At 39.3% G+C, this 22447-nt stretch overlaps 1 protein-coding gene across 6 annotated transcripts in view; it reads left to right on the forward strand.

Moving 5' to 3' along the window:
- Positions 1 to 22447, forward strand: part of birc6 (baculoviral IAP repeat containing 6) — a 138565-nt gene that overhangs the window by 95907 nt on the left and 20211 nt on the right. For all 6 annotated transcript variants that reach the window (XM_042501765.1, XM_042501768.1, XM_042501766.1 and 3 more), the window contains exons 65-69: positions 8358 to 8580; positions 10212 to 10357; positions 13037 to 13147; positions 15198 to 15415; positions 20636 to 20797. In XM_042501765.1, coding sequence (XP_042357699.1) covers positions 8358 to 8580; positions 10212 to 10357; positions 13037 to 13147; positions 15198 to 15415; positions 20636 to 20797 — 860 coding nt within the window. The remainder of the gene's footprint in view (positions 1 to 8357; positions 8581 to 10211; positions 10358 to 13036; positions 13148 to 15197; positions 15416 to 20635; positions 20798 to 22447) is intronic.

Here is a 22447-nt window from a genome sequence, read left to right on the forward strand (position 1 = left end):
TGGAGAGACATCACTTCTCTAGTGCTGCTTTCACATGCTTTTCACGAGTATTTAAGCCTCTGAACCTTATTGGTGCAATTTCTCCCAAAAACAAGGGACAAAGACAATAAGCAACATGGTGGGAAATTTTCCAGACATTGCAAGAAATTAGTGGATTTAGAAAATTATTTAATTTTTTGAAAAGATATTAAAAAAAAAAAAACAATTTAATATTATCATAATTATATATACAAACTGAAGTTGCAGAATTAATTATATTTCATTTCTTTTTTTCACTTTTTCATTTTAATTTTTCATTTCATTTCATTATTTCTTTTGTTAGTTAATTTTCATGTAATTTTCACGTACTTTATAGTCCAATATTTCTATTCTATTGATGTGTTATAGATGAATGGAAAGGTTTTACAAGATGCATTTTTTTTTTTTAAAGATTATATTTTGGGCTTTTATTGCCTTTAATGGACAGGACAGTGTGAGCATGAGAGGGGTAGAGAGAGAGAAGGGGAAACATGCAGCAAAAGGTTGATGCCAGACTTGAACCCGCGGCCGCTGCGGCGAGGACTCAGCCTCTGCACATGGGGCGCTGCTCTATCCACTGAGCCACCAGACGCCCCTTAAAAGATGCATTTTCAGTGTTTTTTTGTTTTTTTGTTCAGTAATGTGTTTTTTTAAACCAGGAGCCCCCTCCCAGGAGCTTCCTCCACAGGGAATACATAAAAACAGACAGGAGAAAACAGGGCAAAAAAAAAAAAAAAAAAAAAAAGTTAACAAATGAGTATAAATAAAAATAACAAAAATGAATAAATTAGTAAATAGTTTATAAACAGATGTGAGAATATAAAAATTGAATTACATAATAAACAAAAAATCCATGTCATCCAATATTGACACCAGAATGTTTGCAGTATTTCAGAATTTGTAGATTTGAGATATGCGTTCAACAGCCAGTACTTTTTACCAATTTCTTGCTAATTATTACTAATTTTTCTTACTATTTTTTTGCTTATTTTGCAGTCTTTTCTTCTTACATTGTTCATTGTCTTCTTCCCATGAAATATTCTTAGGTTGCAAAGGGTTAAACAGTGCACATTAAAGAGATACTTATCTGTAGAAAAACATGGACTACATCAAAAACCTTTAGTCTCAATAGAATTTAATGGATAATTTCTTATTTTAATATAGTGTTTTTGTTATATAGTTATGCAGTGTTGATTGCTGGGTAATATGCATGTGAATTATCTGTGCAGCACAGCGTGCACTGGGGCCCATCTTAATAATGTGCCCTGGGGCCTGTTGTAACTACCTTACGCCACTGGACAATGTCCTGCTTTCAAAACCAAAAACATGTTGAACCAGGATGCTTTGGTCGCAAATATGATGTTATTTGACAGCAGAGTGATGACAGGGTAGTTTTAGAGGTGCTGATGTATGGTGTATGAGTGAAGCAGTATGTGGGGAGGAAGTTTGGAAATCTAAATCCAAACATCAGTCTTTGACTCTGCCTTAAACATGTGTACATTGGTGGGTGTGTGTGTTTGTGGATGATTCACAGCCTGATTCCGAGTGCAGCTTCCTGACACAGTGCTTTGGTGAGGTAAGTGATTTGACACTAGGTGACGCTACAGGGGTGAACAGGGAGACATTAAAATCCAACAGAAGTGCTTTTATTTCAAGCAGCCCTTATATATGCCTCGCTAACTCATCGCCAGGCGCTCCCACTCATGTCCAGGGCCCCCCATTAACTATTAATCAGCACCAGCATCCAACATGGGTACTCGCAGCGCCCATCTCTGTAAGGCCCCCCAAAGACCCTAAATCACAGAGAGTGGAGGCTGGCTGTATGTAGCACTGCCATGACTGCAGGTCAGCACTACCAAGATGGTCATAGCTGTGATGGATGTCCAGCCTCTTTGGACGAGCGCTTGTCCTGTGGCGAACAGGAGAACATGCTCTGTTTTTTTTTCTCCTGACTCTTTGCTCTGTATCACTGAGTTTCTTTAAATACTGTAAATGGAAAAGTGAGTATATTTACAGGACAGGGAAAGCCAGTGCAAAATATGTTTTCCTTTGTGTGTTTGTAGTTTAACACCAGAGGGTTTCATTTTAGGGGTTGACAGTTGATGCTTTTTCAGGGCAGATACAGATAGCAATTAACAGTAGTTAATGAGGCTGATACCTGATGTCTGGAACCGATATGCATTTACAATAAAAATGAAAATCTTTCTGTCAATATTTAGAATTTGTAATATAACAAAGTCCAACACAAAACTTTTTTTTTAACAAAGTCAAATGAAAATTAAGAAAAAGATAAAAACATAGCCCTGAGGTTTAACAATGTAAAAGTTCCTCTCATGCTTTCTTTGCACTTTCAATTCATTAGTTTTATCTGCGATCATTAAAATAAAACGCTAAAAATCGTCAAAGTTCTTAAAAAGTCGGCCACAAAATCAGCCTCACCGAAAATCTGTTGACCACTATTTAAATTCCATGATTCTTTAGGCTCCTTCAGCACCGCTCTTTTGAGCTTTAAAGTAACTGAATAGGATCATGTGTTTCTGTACCTCGAACATGTTCAGTTTGAATAACGAGTTAAATATTGGCACTATAACAACACTCCTGAGATGGTTTGAAACCAGTGCATTGATGTAAATGAGGAAACTTTGTTTTAGCTTGTCCGAAGTTATCGTTGGACATAAATGCTGATACCAAAATTCATGGCAGCCCATTTGTGAAGCACGATAATATCGGACAACATGCTGATTTCATGCTGATATCATGCACCAGGGCGGCACAGTGGCTTTGTGGTTAGCACTGTTGCCTCACAGCAAGAGGGTCCCTGGTTCAAATCCCGGTTGGAATGGGGTTTGGTCCAGGCGGGGGCATGTTCAGTTCCAGGCGGGGGCCAGTTTGCATGTTCTCCTCGTGTCTGCGTAGGTTCTCTCCGGGGTCTCCGGCTTCCTCCCACAGTCCAAAGACATGCAGCTCAGGTTGATTGGTGACTCTAAATTGCCCTTAGGTGTGACTGTGAGTGTGTATGGTTGTCTGTCTATATGTGTCGGTCCTGCGATAGTCCGGCGAACTGTCCAGGTGTACCCCGCCTTCCGCCTGATGACAGCTGGGATTGGCTCCAGCCCCCCCCTTATGAGGACGAGCGGTTACAGAAAATGACTGACTGACATCATGCACCAATACTTCTTTTTGGCTTTCGTATTAATGACATACTTAGTGTAGCTTGCCCTGCATATGTTGAATCTCAAATTTTAGGAAAGTTTGCAGACATTGCCCACTTCACTAGAGGAATGTGAACACACCTCTCTAGTTATAAACTTTGCACAGATGCAAGTTAGAATAGTCAAGGTCAGACATTTAAGGGGACATAAACAGAAGAAAAACCCATTTTAGAGTCGCGGAGGGCTTTAAGAACTCGTGTTACATTTAAAGAGCAAATCCATCAGTTTATTCATACATTGAATCATTTTTATCACAATACCTTTCTGTCCTTCATCTATTTTGCTACAACAGAGGGTTTTCAATGTCTGAAAATGGGGAAATTGGGAAAAAAATAAGAAGATAAAGGCTCTGTGATGGGTAAGGACCTAAGTGCATCCTATTGTCTCTGGCACTCACCAGCATTCTTTTCCATCTAGCCTTGTTTATTTGCCATTTGTTGAAAAATCTAAAAAGTGTTTTTTCACTTGTTGCCCCTTCAGTTTTATTTGTCTCTCTTTCAGTCTTTGATTAGAGTCTCCTTGGTATTTATTACCCGCAGTGAAGGGAAAGTAACAGTGTGACATTGACACAGAGCAGGAGGAGGAATCCTGATGAGTTGCACACAAATGCTGTCAGTAATTACATAGATGTAAGTAAAAGGGATTGGAATTCCATGCTAGGTGTCATCCAGAGACACTGGTTAAAGGATCTGAGAGCAGATTAAAGCCCAGGGAGGTCAGTGTTGTGCAGATACTGGGATAAGGACAGTGGGGAGCTGGGAATTTCAATATAAATGTAAAACAGTCTGGGAGCCACAAACAAGAGCTGTTTATTTAGAGGCTGACACTTCAAGGCAAGCACACGGATGCACAAGTACCTCCACACACACCAGACGGCCCCTCTCAGAAAATGATTCTGTTTACATGGTCAGCCTGTTGATGCCTACTTCACAGTCTCAACAGACCCTCGCGTTTGATTGGCTTCTGCTCAGAATGCTGCTCAATGCCAACCGACACACAGTGGCTGAAAATGAACCCATCACAGAGCCATGGATGACATTTTGCAAATAGTTTTTCTCATTTAGTTTTAGCATTGACACAAGCAAATCTCTTACTAAAACTTGTTTCTTCAGCCCGTTCTTCTCATAGTGGTCTCGGGTCTTGAAGCACGCATTATCATTCTGCAAAAGGGGGAAAATATTATCTGACATGTTTTGTATTTCTTAAAATCAATCACAATCCAAGATGGGGTGCTGGTGCCCTTGCAAAATAGTGTCGGGAGGGAACTTTTGTTGCTTGTGCGAGTCCTGTCATTGCAATTGTGAATCCTCCGTAAAAGAAAACGCGACAATGAATGAATAAATTCTTATATTTTATTGTCATGCCACCTAGAGGCCCATCCCTCATGGGAATATATGACACCTTTACAACAACAGGAACAATAGTCCTGTCTTCAGTCCAAGTCGTAATTTCATGACATTTTTTTCCACTTTCTTTTCTGACACCCAGTGTAGCCAACATCACGTCATTTCGCTTTGATTTTTCTGTCAAAGTTTAACATTCTGTTGCCATTCTGTTTTCTTTTGTTTATCTGTTAATGCACAGTGTAGACCACATTGCTCATACTAACTGTGCAGATCTCCCTTTGAATCCAAACAACCTCACAGTTGCTGCTGTCTGCTGTGATATTACCTGGTGTTCAGAACAGCAAATGGAATGTTTTTATGGCCTCCCCCTCTGCATTTTGCACAGCAAAATAATTCAAATTCTGTCAAACTCAAATTGGGAGTTACTGAAGCTGCAGACCACAATAAATGTCGAACACCTTCTCACCCCAAACATCACATATTTATGGTCTACAGGGTCAGCCTTTCTGTTTTGGCAGAGATTGCAGGTTGGAGCTTTAGAGGTAGAAGCCTGCTGCTTCAGTTTACCTCCATGTCTGACAGGGAGACACATTCATGTCTGTGAGGACAAACCAGGAGTAGCCCATTACACCAAAATTACAGTTTGGGACTAAATTAAGTATTCTAGTCATCTAGGGGTTAGGGTTTTAGTCATTCATCGGATTTTATTTCTCTTTGGTGGTGATAAAAACCAGTTGAGATCTTTTGTGAATTCTACCTACCATTTCTGTAATCCCTTTGAAGGTCAAGCCTACCTCTTAAGTCATTGCTTTCAGTCACTGAATATTTTGCCTATTAACATCAGATCTGTGTAAGCATAATTTCAGATTTGGGGACTAAACTTAAAAGCCTCATGACCATTATAAAGAAAAATAATAACCTGGAAAAGAATGTTTTAATGCTAACACGTCAGTGACAGCCGTAGTTGGACGCATTATGTGTTTCTGGTTGTCAGTCTGTCTCGTTCTTGTTAAAAGGATATCTCAGAAATGCCTTGAGGGAATTTCTGCAAATTGGACTCAACAATGAACTTATTACACTTTGGTAGTCACAGGTCAAGGTGGCCATGACCTTGCGTCAGTCTCATTCTTATGAATATGGTATCTAAAAAAACATCTCAAAGCAATTTCTTCAAATTTGGCACAAACATCTACTTGGTCTCAGGCATGAACTGGTAAGATTTTGAAGGTAAGCGGTCAAGTTAACTGTGACCTTGCATCCATCTCATCCCCATTAACGTGATTTCTCCAAAAGGCCCTGAGGGAATTTCCTGAAATTTGGCACAAACGTGGACTCTTCAATGAACTGTTTTGAATTTGATGGTCAAAGGTCACTATGAACATACAAAACACATTTTTGGCCATAATATAAAGATACATAATCTAATTCTTTCAAAATAAAACATGAATGTGTAAATGGATGTGATAATGAAGTAATGGCATTTTGTATACAAATGATAAAAAGTCAACCTCACGGTGACAGCTTAATGTTTTCTGGCCATTAAAAAACCCCACTCAATACCTTTTGATGAATTCTTTCAAAGTCTACACTACATAATTTATCTGAGTTTGGACAGATGTGGCTTTAAACCGCAGCTTGACTGGCTAGTGGAGGCCAAGAACCGCAAGGCGGCATTACTGTTTTTTTAATATTATCCTTTGACCAAATTGTTTCCTGCCAAGTATGACGCTTTATTTAGCATACGTTTCCGGCTGCCTCAGGCTGCAGGGCGCTCTCCGTGCTGTTATTTCAGGCCTGGGTTGTGGGCGTGAAGCAGGAGCTGTCAGGTTTGGTTTGTTAATTTAGAAGGGACTGAGGTAGACCATTGACTGTCACAGTCATACACACACACACACACACACACACATACACGGGACATATCTCATCAGTCTCAATCTTCATTTCTGCCATCCATACAGTCCCTTCTTCATCTCCCGATCAGGACATTTTGCCACTGTTTTCATTCATTAATTCTTTCACTTTTTATAATTCCAAAAAAATGACACCCCCAGCTTTTCTTTCTTTCCAATTAATTAATCTATTTATTAGGGGAAATTATCTGCCAAATACTTTGAGAGTTGATGGCAAAGGCAGATGGCCGGGCATGGTAATGCAGTAGCTCCCTTAATCTCTGTTACTTTTATTGAAATGCATATTACCTATGACAAAAAATCCATTACTGGAAATCTGATCATTTTCAATGTCCACTCCGATAAGGTTTCTACCTCAAAGAACTGTCTATCTGTCTGTGTGTCGTATTTCAGTGACACTTAGTCTCTCCACAATCAGTGTTATCTCACAGCAATCTTCCCCGTCACTGTAAAATCTTACAAGTTGATTTTACTTGAGAAAAATGTTAGGAAAACTAAAAAAAATGTAATTTAAATTTAAGTATCAATCTTAAGTTATGTTAACTCTTAATCTAATTTTTAAGGTTATTTAAAAATCAAGTTACATTTACTTAATTTTGGGAAGTTATTGCAACTTAAAAATGCAAACAACAAATTTAGTTAAATCAATCTTTCTAAGTATTAGCAATTTCAGTAAACAAAGTTTACTGTGCCTTATATCTGTATCATAGTTGTATTTTCTTAAACATGTTAATGAAACAGAACTTACAGATCTCCTGACTTCATCATTGGCTAAATCCTTTTCGCCATGATCAAGTTGTGTCAGGCTAACTTGATTTACTGAAGTTACTAACACTAATAAATTAATTAATTTTCATTGTCATTTTTAAGTTACAGCAAAATTCAGATTAAACTTTACACTGAGATAATAAGTAAACATAAATTAAAATGTGTTGTTATGTTTATTTTCCTTTTGTAAGGAATCAGTTTCCAAAATTATTTTAAGTCAAATAATTTAAGTCAACTTGTCAGATTTTACAGTGTTTCATCATGTTTGTCTGAGCACCGCAAACAGCATCACTTCAGGCTACAAGAAAAACACATTTGTAACATTTTCCATCAGCTTGGAAACTAAATGATTTGTCAGTACAGCTTACAGAGTTGGTTTTAGTTGTGTTGCTACTGTTGACGTTGGAAGAACACAGAGTTCTCATTCAACCCTGGATCAGAAATGTTACACTTTTTGTGATGGTTTCTGTGCCAATGTCCATACCCTGGAACTTCCGAGGGTGTTTCCTTCTACCTTTAAAAGCACTTTGCAGGGTCATTTAGTGGCCTAGAGGTTAAAGTTATATTCTGTGCTCATTATGTTCTCTATTTCAAGGATGAATTTGTTTGGATTTTTGTGGTCAGAAGTCAAGGTCACTGTGATCTTGCGTCTGTCTTATTATTGTGAATGAACCCTGAGGGAATTTCTTTAAATTTGACACAAACATCCACTTTGATTCATGGATGAACCTATTAAATTTGGTGGTGGAAAGTCAGCTTCACTGTGGCATCACAATGTTCTGCAAAATCACTTTTCGGGCTGTTGCTCAATGTCTTAACTCAGAAGGGGAGACTTTTGGTCAGTTGCTGAATGAATCTTTGGTGTCCACCTTTGAGACTGTGCTGATTGTATAGATCTTCAGTGCCGCCGGGTTGAAGATGTGTAAAGCATTCTTGTTATCACAGACATGGATGTGAACTATAACTGCAGCTTGACTGATTTGGGGAGGCATACAACCGCAAAACTATAATTCTTGTTAGAAGAGAACAAAAGAGAATCTTTCTCCTTTGCGTTCCCCTGTCTTTGGATGATCTAACACTTTGTATCCCTCTTGTTTCTGCAGTTCTGGATATGGCTCGTCATGTGCCCCTGTATCGGGCGCTCCTGGAGCTGCTGAGGGCCATCTCCACCTGCACAGCGTTGGTCCCTCTACTGCTGCCTCTCTCTGGAGACCCAGGACAAGAGGAGGAGGAGGAGGATGAAGAACACTCAGAGGGACAGACCTCTGTAGGGATGCTGCTGGCCAAGATGAAGACATGTGTGGACACTTACACTAATCGCCTCAGGTGAGATGGTTGAAATTAGTTTACATGTAAATGATTATTGGAATCATTTGTTTTCTCAGGTTTTAAATTTTAAAATTGTCTTACAACTTGGGCTAAAACAGACTTAATGCAGAGGGAGTGATGTCTGATTTAATACTTTGATCCAGCCGTGACCCTAACACTCTGGTATCATTCACTCTCCTCCTCTCTGCAATACTGCTGATTTGGGAACCTTTACATCTATTGGCATGTTCACACATGGCATTAAAATGCACCCGGGATGATGTGAATGCACCCCAAGAGGCATAGAGCATGCCTTGAGATTGAGCCACTGAGCTGCTTTTTGATGTGGTTGGGGGCTGTCTACAAATGTTTTGTTTTATTACAACAGGAAAAGTCTTAAATCTCACTATAAAAAACCCACTACACTGGAGGAAAAACACTGCCTTTGTTGTGCACAAGCTGCTGTAGCTTATGCAGATAATGTAAGAGATGTTATCCACACGCGTACGCTCATTGCCCTCACCTACAGCTCCTTTAAGCCTCCTGACAACATACTGTACTCAGGTATACATACACTCTGCATATATACATGTCAGAGTGCCTTATTATGAACCGATCTAATGGTATTTTCAGAAATAACCAGCATAATGTTGTGTGGTTCAGTCCATTTGTTTTCCATGTACAGAGCCAGCCTGCGAATGAACACTTGATTTATTTTTTAACACAGACTCAGAATGGACAGTTAGCAGATCATGACGGGAATCTCACTGAATTTGACAAAAAGTGTAATGGATTAGAACCGAAGACTGCTCCTTTAAGGGCTAGTAGATGCAACAAAGTGCAGGAAAAATGTTCTTTTTAGACTTTTGTTTCGTGTACCTCAAGATGAACTTTCATGTTTTCCTCTGCATGTATATCAGTGGCATTTTTAATCTTCTGTTTTCTCGCTAAGAATCCAAGGACCACACTGTGTTGTTAGTATGATGCTTACACAGATATTGACTTGTCAGAACACAGATTTTGCTCTGCAGATGTTGAGCTGTGGTACAATTTCTCAGTCCAAAACAGGTTGGAAGTAGTGTTCACTTTACAAATGCGTTAATACAATTGCATCCAGGTTCAGATGAAACCTCCACTTCCTTCTAAATTCCCATGTACTGCTACGTTTTGGTTTTCACCCAAAGAGAGCCTGCTAATGTCGAGATCAGAGACGCGATACCAATCGGTTAATCCCTAACAGATGTGTTGAAGGAGGTGTTGGGAATTGCTCATTTTATCTTGTGTAGAAAGGGAAGTCACCTAACAAAGCTTCTACAATGTCTTGAGAGAAAGAATCTGCCATGCCATTTTATACAAACATATATATTTTTGCCTTTTTTTCACCTTGTCGAGGAATTCTGTTTTTGTTTTTTTCCTTTTGTTTTTTTTTATATTTCAGTGTACCCACTTTTACTCTCATCCTCAGTCATTAAATGAGCATTATACCAAACTAATGTGTAATATGATAGCTAAAGAATGCTACAATTTCTTCTGAAAACTGTTTCTTTTGAATAATTAATCATTCTCAAAAAATTTCTCTTTGAAAACCAAGTTATCAAACACCCCCTGATAATACAGTCTGGCTGAATGTGTATTTGTTTGTGTTTCAGGTCAAAGAAAGATAAGAGTAAAGGTGTGGTGAAAACTGACAGCTCAGACCCAGAGCCTGAGGGTCTGACTCTGTTGGTGCCTGACATCCAGAGGACAGCAGAGATAGTCTACGCTGCTACCACCAGCCTACGGCAAGCCAACCAGGGTATGTATTCATCACACACACACGTGGCCACATGTTGTCCAGCACTGTGGCAGCTGATTTTCTGTACTGTTTGATGTAAACCACAGCCTGAAAACATTCAGGAATTGATATTAGTATTTGTACATTTTAAACAAATGGCCAACACAAGCCCAGTTTCATGTCAGACATGTCTTGTGTTGAGTATTTTAACTTATTTTCATGCCTCTGTGCTGGCGGAGGCAATATGTTTTCATTTATCTGTCCATCTGTCAAATTCCCTCACGGAATCTCTTCAAATTTGGCACAAACAGTTTCTTTGATTCAATGATGAATTGATTAGATATTGATTGTCAAAGATCAAGGTCACTTTGTCCTTGCATCCATTTGATTCTCATTGACTTGTTTTCTCAAAAACACGAGGGAATTTCTTCAAACTTGGCACAAACGTTCACTTTGAGCCACAGATGAACTGATTTGAATTTGGTGGTCAAAGGTCAAGGTTACTTTGACCTTGAGTATGTTTTATTGTTGTGGCTGCAATATCTTAACAACACCTTAATGGAATTTCCTCAGATTTGGCACAAACGTTCATTCTGATTCACAGATGAATTGATTTGAAGTTAGTGGTCAAAGGTCAAGGTGAATGTGACCTTGTGTCTGTATTATTCTTGCAAATGCAATATCTCAGGCTGCGAGGGAAACTGTGCTAATTGTATAGATCTTCTGTGCTGCTGGGGGGAAGTCTGTTTGGAGCATACATGCTCTAGAATTTGTAGTTTCACTGCGGCAACATCCATAATTGAAGCGTAATCAACTGTCATGGCTACAGATGTCTGGTAAGACATGGACATGAACTGTAATTCAACTTGACTGGTTCATGGAGGCATACAATTAATTCAAGTTTGATCTGTGTTATTTCAGCAATTCCCAGCTCCACTATCGCCCTCTCTCCATTTTTGTCTCACATCCTCATCTGTTGTCTTTTTTCGGTCTTCTTGTTGCAAGGACACAGAAGTGGGTCTCCCAAGTTTAGCTTCCCTAGAAAGCCTGAATTGCCTCAGTTTTAATTTTATATTATCAAGGACTCTATCGTCCTGTTGGTAAAAGTTTAACTTGACCTACAGGTCAAATTTACCCTATCGCCTTAAACGCGACTTCTGTGGTTCTTTCAGTTAAGAAGATATGCAGTCTTTTCAAGCTGTGTCTCCAGATGCAGACTGAAGAAATGTAAAAGCCAAAGTACACGTGTCTTTACTTGTTTTGTACACGGAGATATAAGACGGAAAGGAGATCCTTGTAGTCGGCGGTTTGTCACTTTAATAAAGCAACGCCATCAATAAAATGTCCACCGCATGATGAAACATCACACCTCCCCCATTACCTTGTAGCTACACAGTACACAGTACTAATTACTCCCCACCCGCCCATTCCTCCCAGCTCCTTTCAGAGAAATTTTATGTAGGGTCCACATAAACAGCCATCTCACTGATCACTTAGGTCGGGGAATGCCATTAGCTGTGGTGGAAGTGTACATGTGGGGGATAAAGATATGTGTCATGTCTCTTCACATAGAGAAATCCATACGATTAAGGCCTCCACAGTCACGCTGAGTTATGCGGTGAGCAACTGAGGGCCCTGACGGATGTATAATCATTTAATTACCATAGAGACTTTAAGAAATATGTCTGAGAGAAGCCATGAGGAGACGTGAAGAACCATCAATGTGCCTGTGCTAACTACGGTAACCAAATAAGTGATGCTCAGATGTAGTCCTCCTGTGCTTCCAGGGTTGGATTTTAGTTCTGTTCTTTATCCCTTTGAAACCTAGTTAAACATTACTTTCTTGTGCTGCATTCAAACACCTTTTAAAGGTTACAACTACTTAGCAAGATATGTTCTGCAAACTGCAAGAAATTACTAGATTTAGAAAGTTATTTTTGAAAAAAAGCAAGGTTTGAAATTATTTTACAGAATTATTGTATTTTAAAGATTTTTTTTCTTTTTTTAAACTAGTTTTTTTTGTACTTTTTTTTTTTTTTTACTTATTTCTTACTAATTTTTGGGTCATTATTTTTTTAATTTTTCAATGCCTTCCTCCCATGTTTGTGAGAGAAATTAAGCCAGTATGTGATTTTATGGGAAGTTTGTAGAAGTTCATTCTCTTCCTTAGAAATCATAATGTGACAAAATGATCCCAACTTAAGGTCTATTTACTTGATTTTTCAAGAGCTTTCTACCACATCACAGTTTTTGTACACAAGCGAACAGATGTTGAAGACTTTGAGATTTGGTTGAAAGCTTATGAATCAGTTATGAAACCTTAAGTTTAGAGAATTTTTATAATAATACCATATATTCATAAGACCATAGAACCCTAACAAGGTACAAGGTAGATTTATTTGTTATTTTTTCAATCATAGTTTAACCTAATCAACATTGTTGCTATGATCGCCACAAGTCAACAGAAGGCATCCACCTGTCACTCAAAATGGCAACACTCTTAATTAAGCATAACTTAAAGCCCTAATAACATATAAACAGTTGAATTATTGAACAATTCACCCCCAGTACAGTTGTCACAAACAGGAAAATTAACTATAGAAGCTGGTGTTTTGCTGCCACAGTTACTCTCAGAATACCTCCATCCTCTTGTTTTTTTTCACTCTTGTCCTCATGATTTTGTTTCCACCTCCTTCGCAGAGAGGAAGCTGGTGGAGTCTTCAAGGAAGGTGTCAAGTCGGCCCAAGCCCCTGTCCATCCTACGATCTCTGGAGGAAAAATACGTAGCTGCCATGAAGAAGCTGCAGTTTGGTGAGTTTGCATGTGTGCATTCACATTTCTACCGACATTTTGTAATTTGTAATGCTTTAAAACATTTCACTGTGTGCACGTCAGCAAAAACTATTCCATAACCCACCGCTCTCCACTGACATCCTCCTTTCTCCAAATACACACTCTTTTGTCCCTGTCTTCTGTCTCATCTGATACATTATGCCTTCATGCCAGCACTCTGAGAGGGAGGCAGACTCAGGCTGCGTTCCCATCCTGCTCGTTCCTTTTGTCTTGTCCATCACTGTCCACTCAGCCATGTCATGACTTATTACAGCAAGTTTTGCAATTGATTTAGTTAGCAGCTTGATGTCTGAAGTAATTGCAAGTGACTGTAAACACAATTGCTTGAGTGTGCAGGCAGAATAGAAAGAGAAAACTCAAGGCAGAGCGGGGGCTGGATTATAACTCACTGTAACAAAACTTTTAATTGAGTCGCCGCATTGACACTACAGGGGATATGAGTGTTGAACTAAACTCAACTTACTAAGACTACTACTACTTACTACGAGTTCAATTTTTTTCTAAGCTTTGAACATATGATATGTAACATTTACGCATTAAAGTGTCTAAAAGAAACTACATCAATGTTGTATATTTAGTTGTATACTCAAATTATCCAAAATGTTTCCAGTAATATTAAAGCCAGAGACTGTATGTGGAAATGGATGATGCATCTCCACTTCCTCCATCTGTATAAAAATGAACCCAAAATCTCCTAGATACAACCGCTGCCATCTTGTAATGGTGACATCATTTGGAGCCAGAGTGTGCACAGTGGAGATCTCTGTGGTATCAAGCTGCTCATACACCCATCCCACCAATTGCAGACAGCGCCATTGATCGCTAGCAACATTAAATGACTGAAACTATCTTTGGGATAATAAACAGTACAGACCTGTAATTTTGAGATTTTAGTTTTGCCATTGTCTCATCTGCTAACATGGAGGTGCTGGGGTTAAATGACCTATACTGCAGCCAGACACCAGGGGGTGAGCCAGATGTTTTGGCTTCACATTTAGGATGTCATGTTTTCCATCTTTCTATACAGTCAATTGTTCAAACCCAAAGAAACCTATCATTTTAATCAAGGACATGGTGTGTCATTTGGTTGCTGTTGCTTAGTGGCGTTATATCCCTTTTGCGCATGTTTCAGGGTTGTGGTTCTCTGCAAGAAGCAGTCATAGATTGACTGTTAATCCAGTTTTTAGCCATATTTTTACCAAACACATTTTAGATCTTGATAGTTTTTAACTAGATGAAGGATTTTTCGCTATCAGACATCTGGATCTTAAGTTATCAAAGAGGAAAGCTGAGCAAATATCAGCCCAGCCAAAATGAAAGGCACTAACCCAACAAATAAACCTGAGTTTGTTTTATCCCAACCAAACGGGAGGTGTGAAAGCACCCTTACAGTTCTAGAATTTTAGGGTTCTAGAATGTTCTCATAACAATGCAGATTGTTACAGTTTTAGAGTGATACAGCTCTAAAATGTTGGGATGCAATTATAGAATGTTGTTAGTTCTAGAATGTTAGAATTCCAGTGTACCTGCTCCCCTCCAGTTCAACCGCGGACACAAGGTGTTACTCTCGTTTACGGGCTTTTATTATACAACTGAGGGGAGCAGGTACAGTGAGAACGCGTTGGCCGCATCGACTTAAAGAGGAGAACAGAACGGTGTCGAGCGTCTTCACAATTCATGGTTTATCTTCACAATTCATCTTCAGCAGTGATTCGACTACTCAGCCTCCATTACCTTGTAGGTAAGGAGTTCAGCTCTCAAGTAAAAATGAAGGGAACACAAAATATCCCACATTTATGTTTCAAGTGACCTTTCTTTCATGCGTTATTGCCGTATTCAAATCGCAATTAGACTTAGTATCCATTTAAACATGGCCAATGTAAAAAAAAAAACAAATAGATGTTATTTTGAGTGTTTACAGGAAACAATTTTATTTTTGGTCATTGTTTAATTTAGAATGGGAACATTCCTCTGAAAACTTTCTCCATCTGGTCTCCTGTCTTTGCAGACACCTTTGAAATGGTATCGGAAGACGAGGATGGAAAAGTGATGTTCAAGGTCAACTACCATTACATGTCTCAGGTGAAGAACGCCAGCGATACAAACAGCGCAGCCAGATCCCGCCGCCTCGCCCAGGAGGCCGTCACTCTGTCCACCTCTCTGCCTCTGTCGTCCTCGTCCAGTGTCTTTGTCCGCTGCGATGAGGAGAGACTGGACATCATGAAGGTAAAGCACCATTCTAAGCTGTGTCATAGCATTGTTTGGTGTGTAGTGTTGTATCTGGTGAATCATGGAGACCAATGCTTTGAGAGCTGAGTAAGACTGATGGGACACTTGTATAGCGTTGCTGCATCTGGCGTTTCTGCCATACGACTTGTCATGACAGCTCTTACTCATTCTCCCAGTGACATTTAATAAATGGCTCTCACCCCACAAGTTGATTAATGGCAAAGTCTCCTTTGCTAAATGTCAAAATCCTCATCTGTTTAGCTCAGTTTCAACAAAATAACAGCGAGGCAGCGGCATACCAACAACAAAGTCAGAAACAAAATAGAAAACAGACAAACACATCACAGCATTACATCTTTTGTAGTAATAGTGAGTGTTGGGTGCACAAACAATGGAAGTACTCACAATTGGGAAAAATTGTAATATATATGACAACAACTAAGGGAATACCGTTCCCCTCTTTGCCATAAAATGTAGATAAAAGTCACCAAGTCATGCATTTTGATATCAAGAAAGACCTTAAAGCACAAAAGGTAATTTCATCACAAACCAGAACAGCCGTGATATATTTTAGACTAGCAGTGATCACAAGGGGGTATAAAAGGAAAGATCTTTGCCCATAGCCAAAAGTCCTGTCACAGCAGTGCACTGTTTTGTTCTGCAAACATGTTCATACAAACCCACCAAAATTAACTTTTCCCCCAAGAATAGCATGGCCCGAGGGGCAGCATCAGCAGAAAGGGACGGTGGCTGATGAGGTGGAAATCTTATGATCTGTGAGGGGTCACTACCTCACCCTGCATCCTTATATTAGTGCCAGAAATGCATTGGTGCAAGTATTCAGCCCTGTCACAGACGCACAGTTGGTTTTAGTCCTGAAATGCTTCCACACCAGTCTTTGGTTGGAAGTGCAATAAAAGTGTTGGGTCTGAATGTTCATGTCAAAATAAAGTTAATGCATGAATGGTGCTCAAAGGCCTCGAAAAGGATTGCAAATGCAGTTGCAGAGTCATCTGAGTTTTACAAACCCTGACACTGACAGTACCACTGAAGAAGACCGATGTGGTAGTTTAGACAAGGGTCAGGACATTTCTCTGAAAGAACTAATATCCACATGCATCCTAGTATGTCTCTTAAGCTCCTGTACAAAATGCAAGCCCTTGATACACAGAGATAGTGCTGTAGAGCCGCAATGAAATCCCTTCATGACACCCCTTTGCTTTTTTACACAGAAGCAAGTAACATAATGTCACTACAGTGTGTGATTTTAGAGAGCATGCTGGTGTCCTGGAAGAAAAAAAAGGTGTAAGTAGCGTTGGTCTTTAGGGGCCGTTTACAAGGCAACAGTTATTGCATGAAATGTTAAACTTGCAGTTTGGCCTTTTGTTCACACGACAATGGTGTTTTGAGCAGACTTTCGAAACCGAGTTCTAGAGTGTAATTTTTTAAAAACACTACCCCTTCGGTCGCGGTGTAAACTGGCAATGCGCGGATTCTGAGAGAATGGTTACGTCACAGCCGCACCTTGCACATGAGCATTGTATTTCAGACAGATAGCCATGTGTGAGTTGGAGGGAAACAGTAACAAAAATGGCAGACTACCGAGCTGTGTTTGTGCTGCTGACTTTGCTGAGGTTATTAAAGCTGTTGGTTCTAGTGAGTGCATTCACCCCCATCTTGTTTGTTTATATTCAGCGCTCTGTAGAAGAACGCCTTTTTGTGCAGGTGCGTGGTGTCCGTCTACAGTGTGTTATTACAAAGTTACACCGCCCACTACTGTCCTAGCATGTATACTACAGAGTTTTCAGTTTGTTTTTTTTTTTTTTCTCAAGGATCCGTGTACTGGAGGATCGTTCTCACAATGTTATCATATGAACTCAAGAGAAGACTTTTCTGTTTTTAGTAGGCCCGTTCTCATCTAAATGTGGCCTTATCATGACATATAACACATGGGTTGGCAGTGTTTCTTAAACAATAACAGCATGGTAACATAGCATTAACAGTTATTTACTGTCTTTATATCGTGGAACATGTTGTCCTCTGCCCTGAGAGTAAGGACCTTTTTGACGTCATTGTTCTGCCACTTTGGGGACATTTTTGGTTGTTGTTCTTTGAGTTGTCTGCTATCTGCTGCTAGCTGCTTTTTAAATCACCCCCGGTGGGTCACATTCGTAACATGTCAAAAAGTCACACCCATACCGTCCATGGACAGGTCATCTCCTCCTGGCTGTTCCTTTTATGACGGCGTTGTAATTACCTCCGCTGTTGGCTTAAAGGCGAGAACACCCCCCCCTTATTTTGCGATCATACTTTTTATGGAGAACAGTGAGGCAGAATGATTGTGTGACATACCTGCTTCTAACCAGCAATTTAAAAGGGGCTGCAGTCTATTCCTGAAATGCTCCTGTGTAGTATTTAGCTTCCAGCCAGGCAACCTGACTTGAGGCAGATATCTTATAGCCGTTTTCACTGATAATTTTAGAAGCTTCCTCAGTTTTCACCGATTGGTACGGAGTCCCAGTTGTGTATCTACAGCAGGGTCATTCGCGCATTGAGAGTCGATATGTGGCTGTCATGTGAGAGTCCTTTGAGTCACATGAGGCCTGCACACCTATGGTGTACCCACAAAGGGGATTTCACGTATTTTGGCAGATTGAACATCTTCTTTGGTCTGTGTGGGTGTTTACACACTGTTGGACATCATCCTGACTCTCTTGTTAGCTTTGTTGCACTTGTAAGGGAGGGACAAACAATGAGCATGAGTCATTATCTTAATCCAAGATTATGAACTGCTGTGCATCTAATAAACCCTCATGCTCATTGATCTGTCTCTCAAAATGGACTTTCTGGGTCTTACTTCATGTCTCTCTGGTACCTGAATACATAAATCATGCCCACTAGTGCAGCTCCTAATGTGGCTGTAACACAGAGCTTTTTAGTCTGAAGACCCATTAAGTGGCTGTCAAGTGGACTCCTCCTCTGAGTGATGGTTGTTCCATTTTGACATAGATGGCCTCCTTCACTCCTATTTCACACCACCAGTCTGTGTTCAGTATGTACATAATGTGTACAGAGCTCTTTAGGCTCTGGGCTGAGTCTTGACCTGTGCTGTTGGCCCACTTGGTTTTTCGCCTTGAGCATGTTCAGTGTTTGCTTTGTCCGAAGAACTGTAGGAACTCATTGATACGATACGATACGATACGATGCACTTTATGGATGAGAGATAAAACATCTTTGAGAAATCTGCAACATATCCAGTTGCCTTTGACTTGGTATCACCTCTAAATGTCAATAAGTGTTAACTGACCTGAAGAGACCTTTGATGAAATGGTTGAGAGCTTGCTGCCACTGCCTCTGTTTCAGCCTCCAAAATCACTGCTTGTCTTGGTGAATAGATTACACTGCAGTAAACAGTGTAACTGCTCTCCACAGATGGTGCTTAGGGGCATTTTAAGGCAGCACTACATTCACCTAAATAATCCAGTAGGCTCATATAGTGGCCTGGAGCTGGTACAGCGCTACACATGGGTTGCTATTTGCTGGCCGATCCTCCCTAATGCACAGGCCCAGTGAGGATCAGCCACATATTGGCCTGGGCTGCTTCACTGACCAAACAGCCATTTTACAATGCAGCATCTACACCAGAGTACATTTCTCATTGTGTCTTCTAAAGTCTTCCTCTAGGTTTGATTTCCAAACAGCTCATGTATGCAATATTTTTCTTCAGTCTTTTCTTAAATCTCAAATAATTGAAGCCTGTACTGCAGATATTAATTTGGATTTTAAATAGACACTGAATGCTATATTAGGGATATTACTGTTAGATTATTTGTATTTACACTAATAATAATAAATAAGGTTCAAGCCCATAGGGCTAAAATCCTTATGAGCGACAGATGAAGGCAAAGGAGCTTGACTTCTGTGATGTGAAATTACCCAGATCTTCTCCATCGTGGGGTTCATATAGAAAGCATGTGACTTTTGGCAGCGGACCAGCTAACTCACACTGGCCAAACCAGCTGCTTCCGATTTCACCCTCCGCTAACTTAAATTCGGATAAAAATTAGTTATTCCTTCAGCTAGACGTACCAAATGTAATGACCAAATGAATCACATCTTGATAGTGAAACGAGTCATTTCACAGGTAAAAGGAAGATTGATTTGTTCTTTTGTAAACCTACTTTAAAAAAAAAAAAAAATACAAATTTGTCCTTGATCCTGCTACATCTTCGGGGTTCAAGGATGAGTTGATTAAAATCAGCAGCTGCCATGAAAATTCCATCCTGTTCTTTGGCATGTTGCTGCTGGTAGCATCATGCAATTTCTGCAGTGCATTTTTTGAAATTGCATCAGAGTGTCCTGTCGGCTCTGAACAAGGTCCGCCCATCCAGTGTAACAGCTTGATCAGGGCTGTTAGGGGTTAACCATGCCTCTTTAAAGATGTGTGCAGAGCAGTCTCTGATTTCCCATTGCTGAGTGAGCCTGAATCACTTCTCATCGTCTTTATTATGGGGATCATTTCCTGATGTTGTGGATAAGTGCTTCTCTATCGTTGAAAAGTCTTGCTTCAGCTGAAGGGACCATGGAATCCAAAAGATAGAAAAATATAGCAAAAAAGTAGCAAGGATTTGAGGAGCTACTGGCTGCTGCATCTACATGCGCTGCCAGTGTCATTGTATCAGTGTTTTTCACAGGTGTTGTAATGCTTAAAAAAAATATCCACAGATTTATAAATGTCTCTGGAAAATTAGTATTTTGCGACTTTTCCTTTGAATCAAGCAGCAAAAAAGTTTAGCATGACGTGTTTGAGTTTATTTCCCTTACATGACGGCAATGCAGATCCCTAATGTAAACTCAGGTCCTTATAACATTTTTTCAGTGCCTATGTTTCTTTGATTAATGAGCTATTCTAACTTATTCAAGTCATAAATTTTCTTTGGTTACAAATGCCATGATTGCCGTGGATAGAACTGCTCTCTTTCTTTCTGCTATTTTCACCCTTTAGCCTTGTTGTTAATTGAATCAATGTGGCTGTGGAACAGCCTGAAAGAGTGTCAGCATCATTTCACCATTATATTTTGCCGTTTGGCCTTTGTTTAATCCATAGTTACTGTTATCACTGTGTCCTCCTTTCTTTAATTAACCCTCCTTCAGCGTGTGTGATTAATAACCCTTTCTCAGTCCATTTTTATCAAAGCCTCCTCTGTGTGTTTACAGGTTCTGATCACGGGCCCAGCCGACACCCCATACGCCAACGGCTGCTTCGAGTTTGACGTGTATTTTCCACAAGACTATCCCAACTCGCCTCCGCTGGTCAACCTGGAAACCACCGGCGGACACAGCGTGCGCTTTAACCCTAACCTCTACAATGATGGCAAAGTAAGTTTGAAAAATGCTTGTTCATGTTGGTCTTCAAACAAGTAAATCTAAACATAATGGAGGATTTGATCTGTTTGAATCCTTCAATCCTGATGGATGAAATTTGAGTAAAAATCATACCCTGATACCCAAAATACATTTTGTTAATGATACCCATCCAAACTGGTGGTGTGCCAACTAACAGCTACTGTATGTAATACAGGGACTGTGGATATGTACCTAATTTCCCTTTACTTCAAAAAATCTCAACCACAACATTAAGTATGAGTGGAGTTAAAAAGTAATGCCCCAAACTCAATTGGAAGAGATTTTTTTCAAACCTGATAAACTTTGGTACACATTTCTGCATGGGTCTTCTTGAGGTTAATATAAAAGTGCTTTTTTTAAAATAAAGTTTTTGAATATTTTTCGAAGGCTGTCTTCATCCTTGTACATATTTTCCAGTCTTTTGTTGATATTTTTAGGGGTTTCTCCCTCTGCAACAAGGAATTCAGTGACAGCTTTTTGTTTCTGAGCACTGGCCATGTTGAACTTTACTCATCTCAAGAAGACTCATACAGAAATGTTTGTACCAAATTTTAACAGATTTGAAAAAAAAAATCTGTTTGCAGTTGAGTTGGGGGCAATACTTACTCAGCTCCCCTCGTAAGTTATGACTGTAAATAAAGGGTGCCATTGTGACCATTTGTGTTTACATTATCTTTGCCAAAATGATAAATTTGAAAATTGGTATTTCCAACCAAAATTAAATTTCCATTGACAAATTATTTCTAGTTTTAGCCTAAGAATAGCACCGCTTTTATTACACTGAATGTGAAATGAGCGACCTTTGGAATTTGAATTGGTCCTTGTAAGGCCTTGAGCAGCTCTAGAAGAAATCCTCCAAAAATTAGCATGAAATGACTGGAAGTTATGAGAAAATTTCCTGAAAATCAACGCAAAAAAGTAAAGTAATAAATAAAAAAGAAAATAATAATAATAATAATAATATAATAATAATAATAATAATAATAATAATGATACAAGTAAATAAATAAATACATAACAAGGAAATGACATGAAAAGTTAAAAAGTTCAAACAAATAATTTCATAAATGTATTATTATTATAATAATTGTAATTACTAGTTTTCTGGACTTTTTTTATAGTAATTTACTTTCTCTCACTCTGTTCATATTCAGGTTTCTTTTCTTGTTACACTTTACTAATTTTATTGCAATTTTCAGGACATTTCTTGCCAAGTTGCTCATTGCCTTTTTTACATGTTTTTAAAAGAAATGATACCAATTTTTGGCACAGTGTCAAAGTTCTTAAATACTTGTGAAAGGCATTTAAGGCATTTAAACACAGCAGAAGAAAACTGATATCAATCCAGGTTTTAAAGGGTTAATGCAAATTAAATTAAATTGGACTATATTATGATCATTTTTTATAATATGATCCCAGGATTTTTATAATAGGAATTTGTCAAAGTCATAGCTAACACAAGGAGTGACTACAAAGCAAGTTCAGATGGACAAAAAGTCAGTCTGGTGTTGAGGATTATCTCCACAGACGGTGATGTGAGTAGGATAAGAAAAGGAACCTGCCTGGCTGTCCATCAAGAACCCAATATGGTGCTGAAGTGTCAAACTAACCCCCTGTTTCTAA

The sequence above is a fragment of the Plectropomus leopardus genome, chromosome 15 (genome assembly GCF_008729295.1).
Source record: "Plectropomus leopardus isolate mb chromosome 15, YSFRI_Pleo_2.0, whole genome shotgun sequence".
NCBI classification, from domain to species: Eukaryota; Metazoa; Chordata; class Actinopteri; order Perciformes; family Serranidae; genus Plectropomus; species Plectropomus leopardus.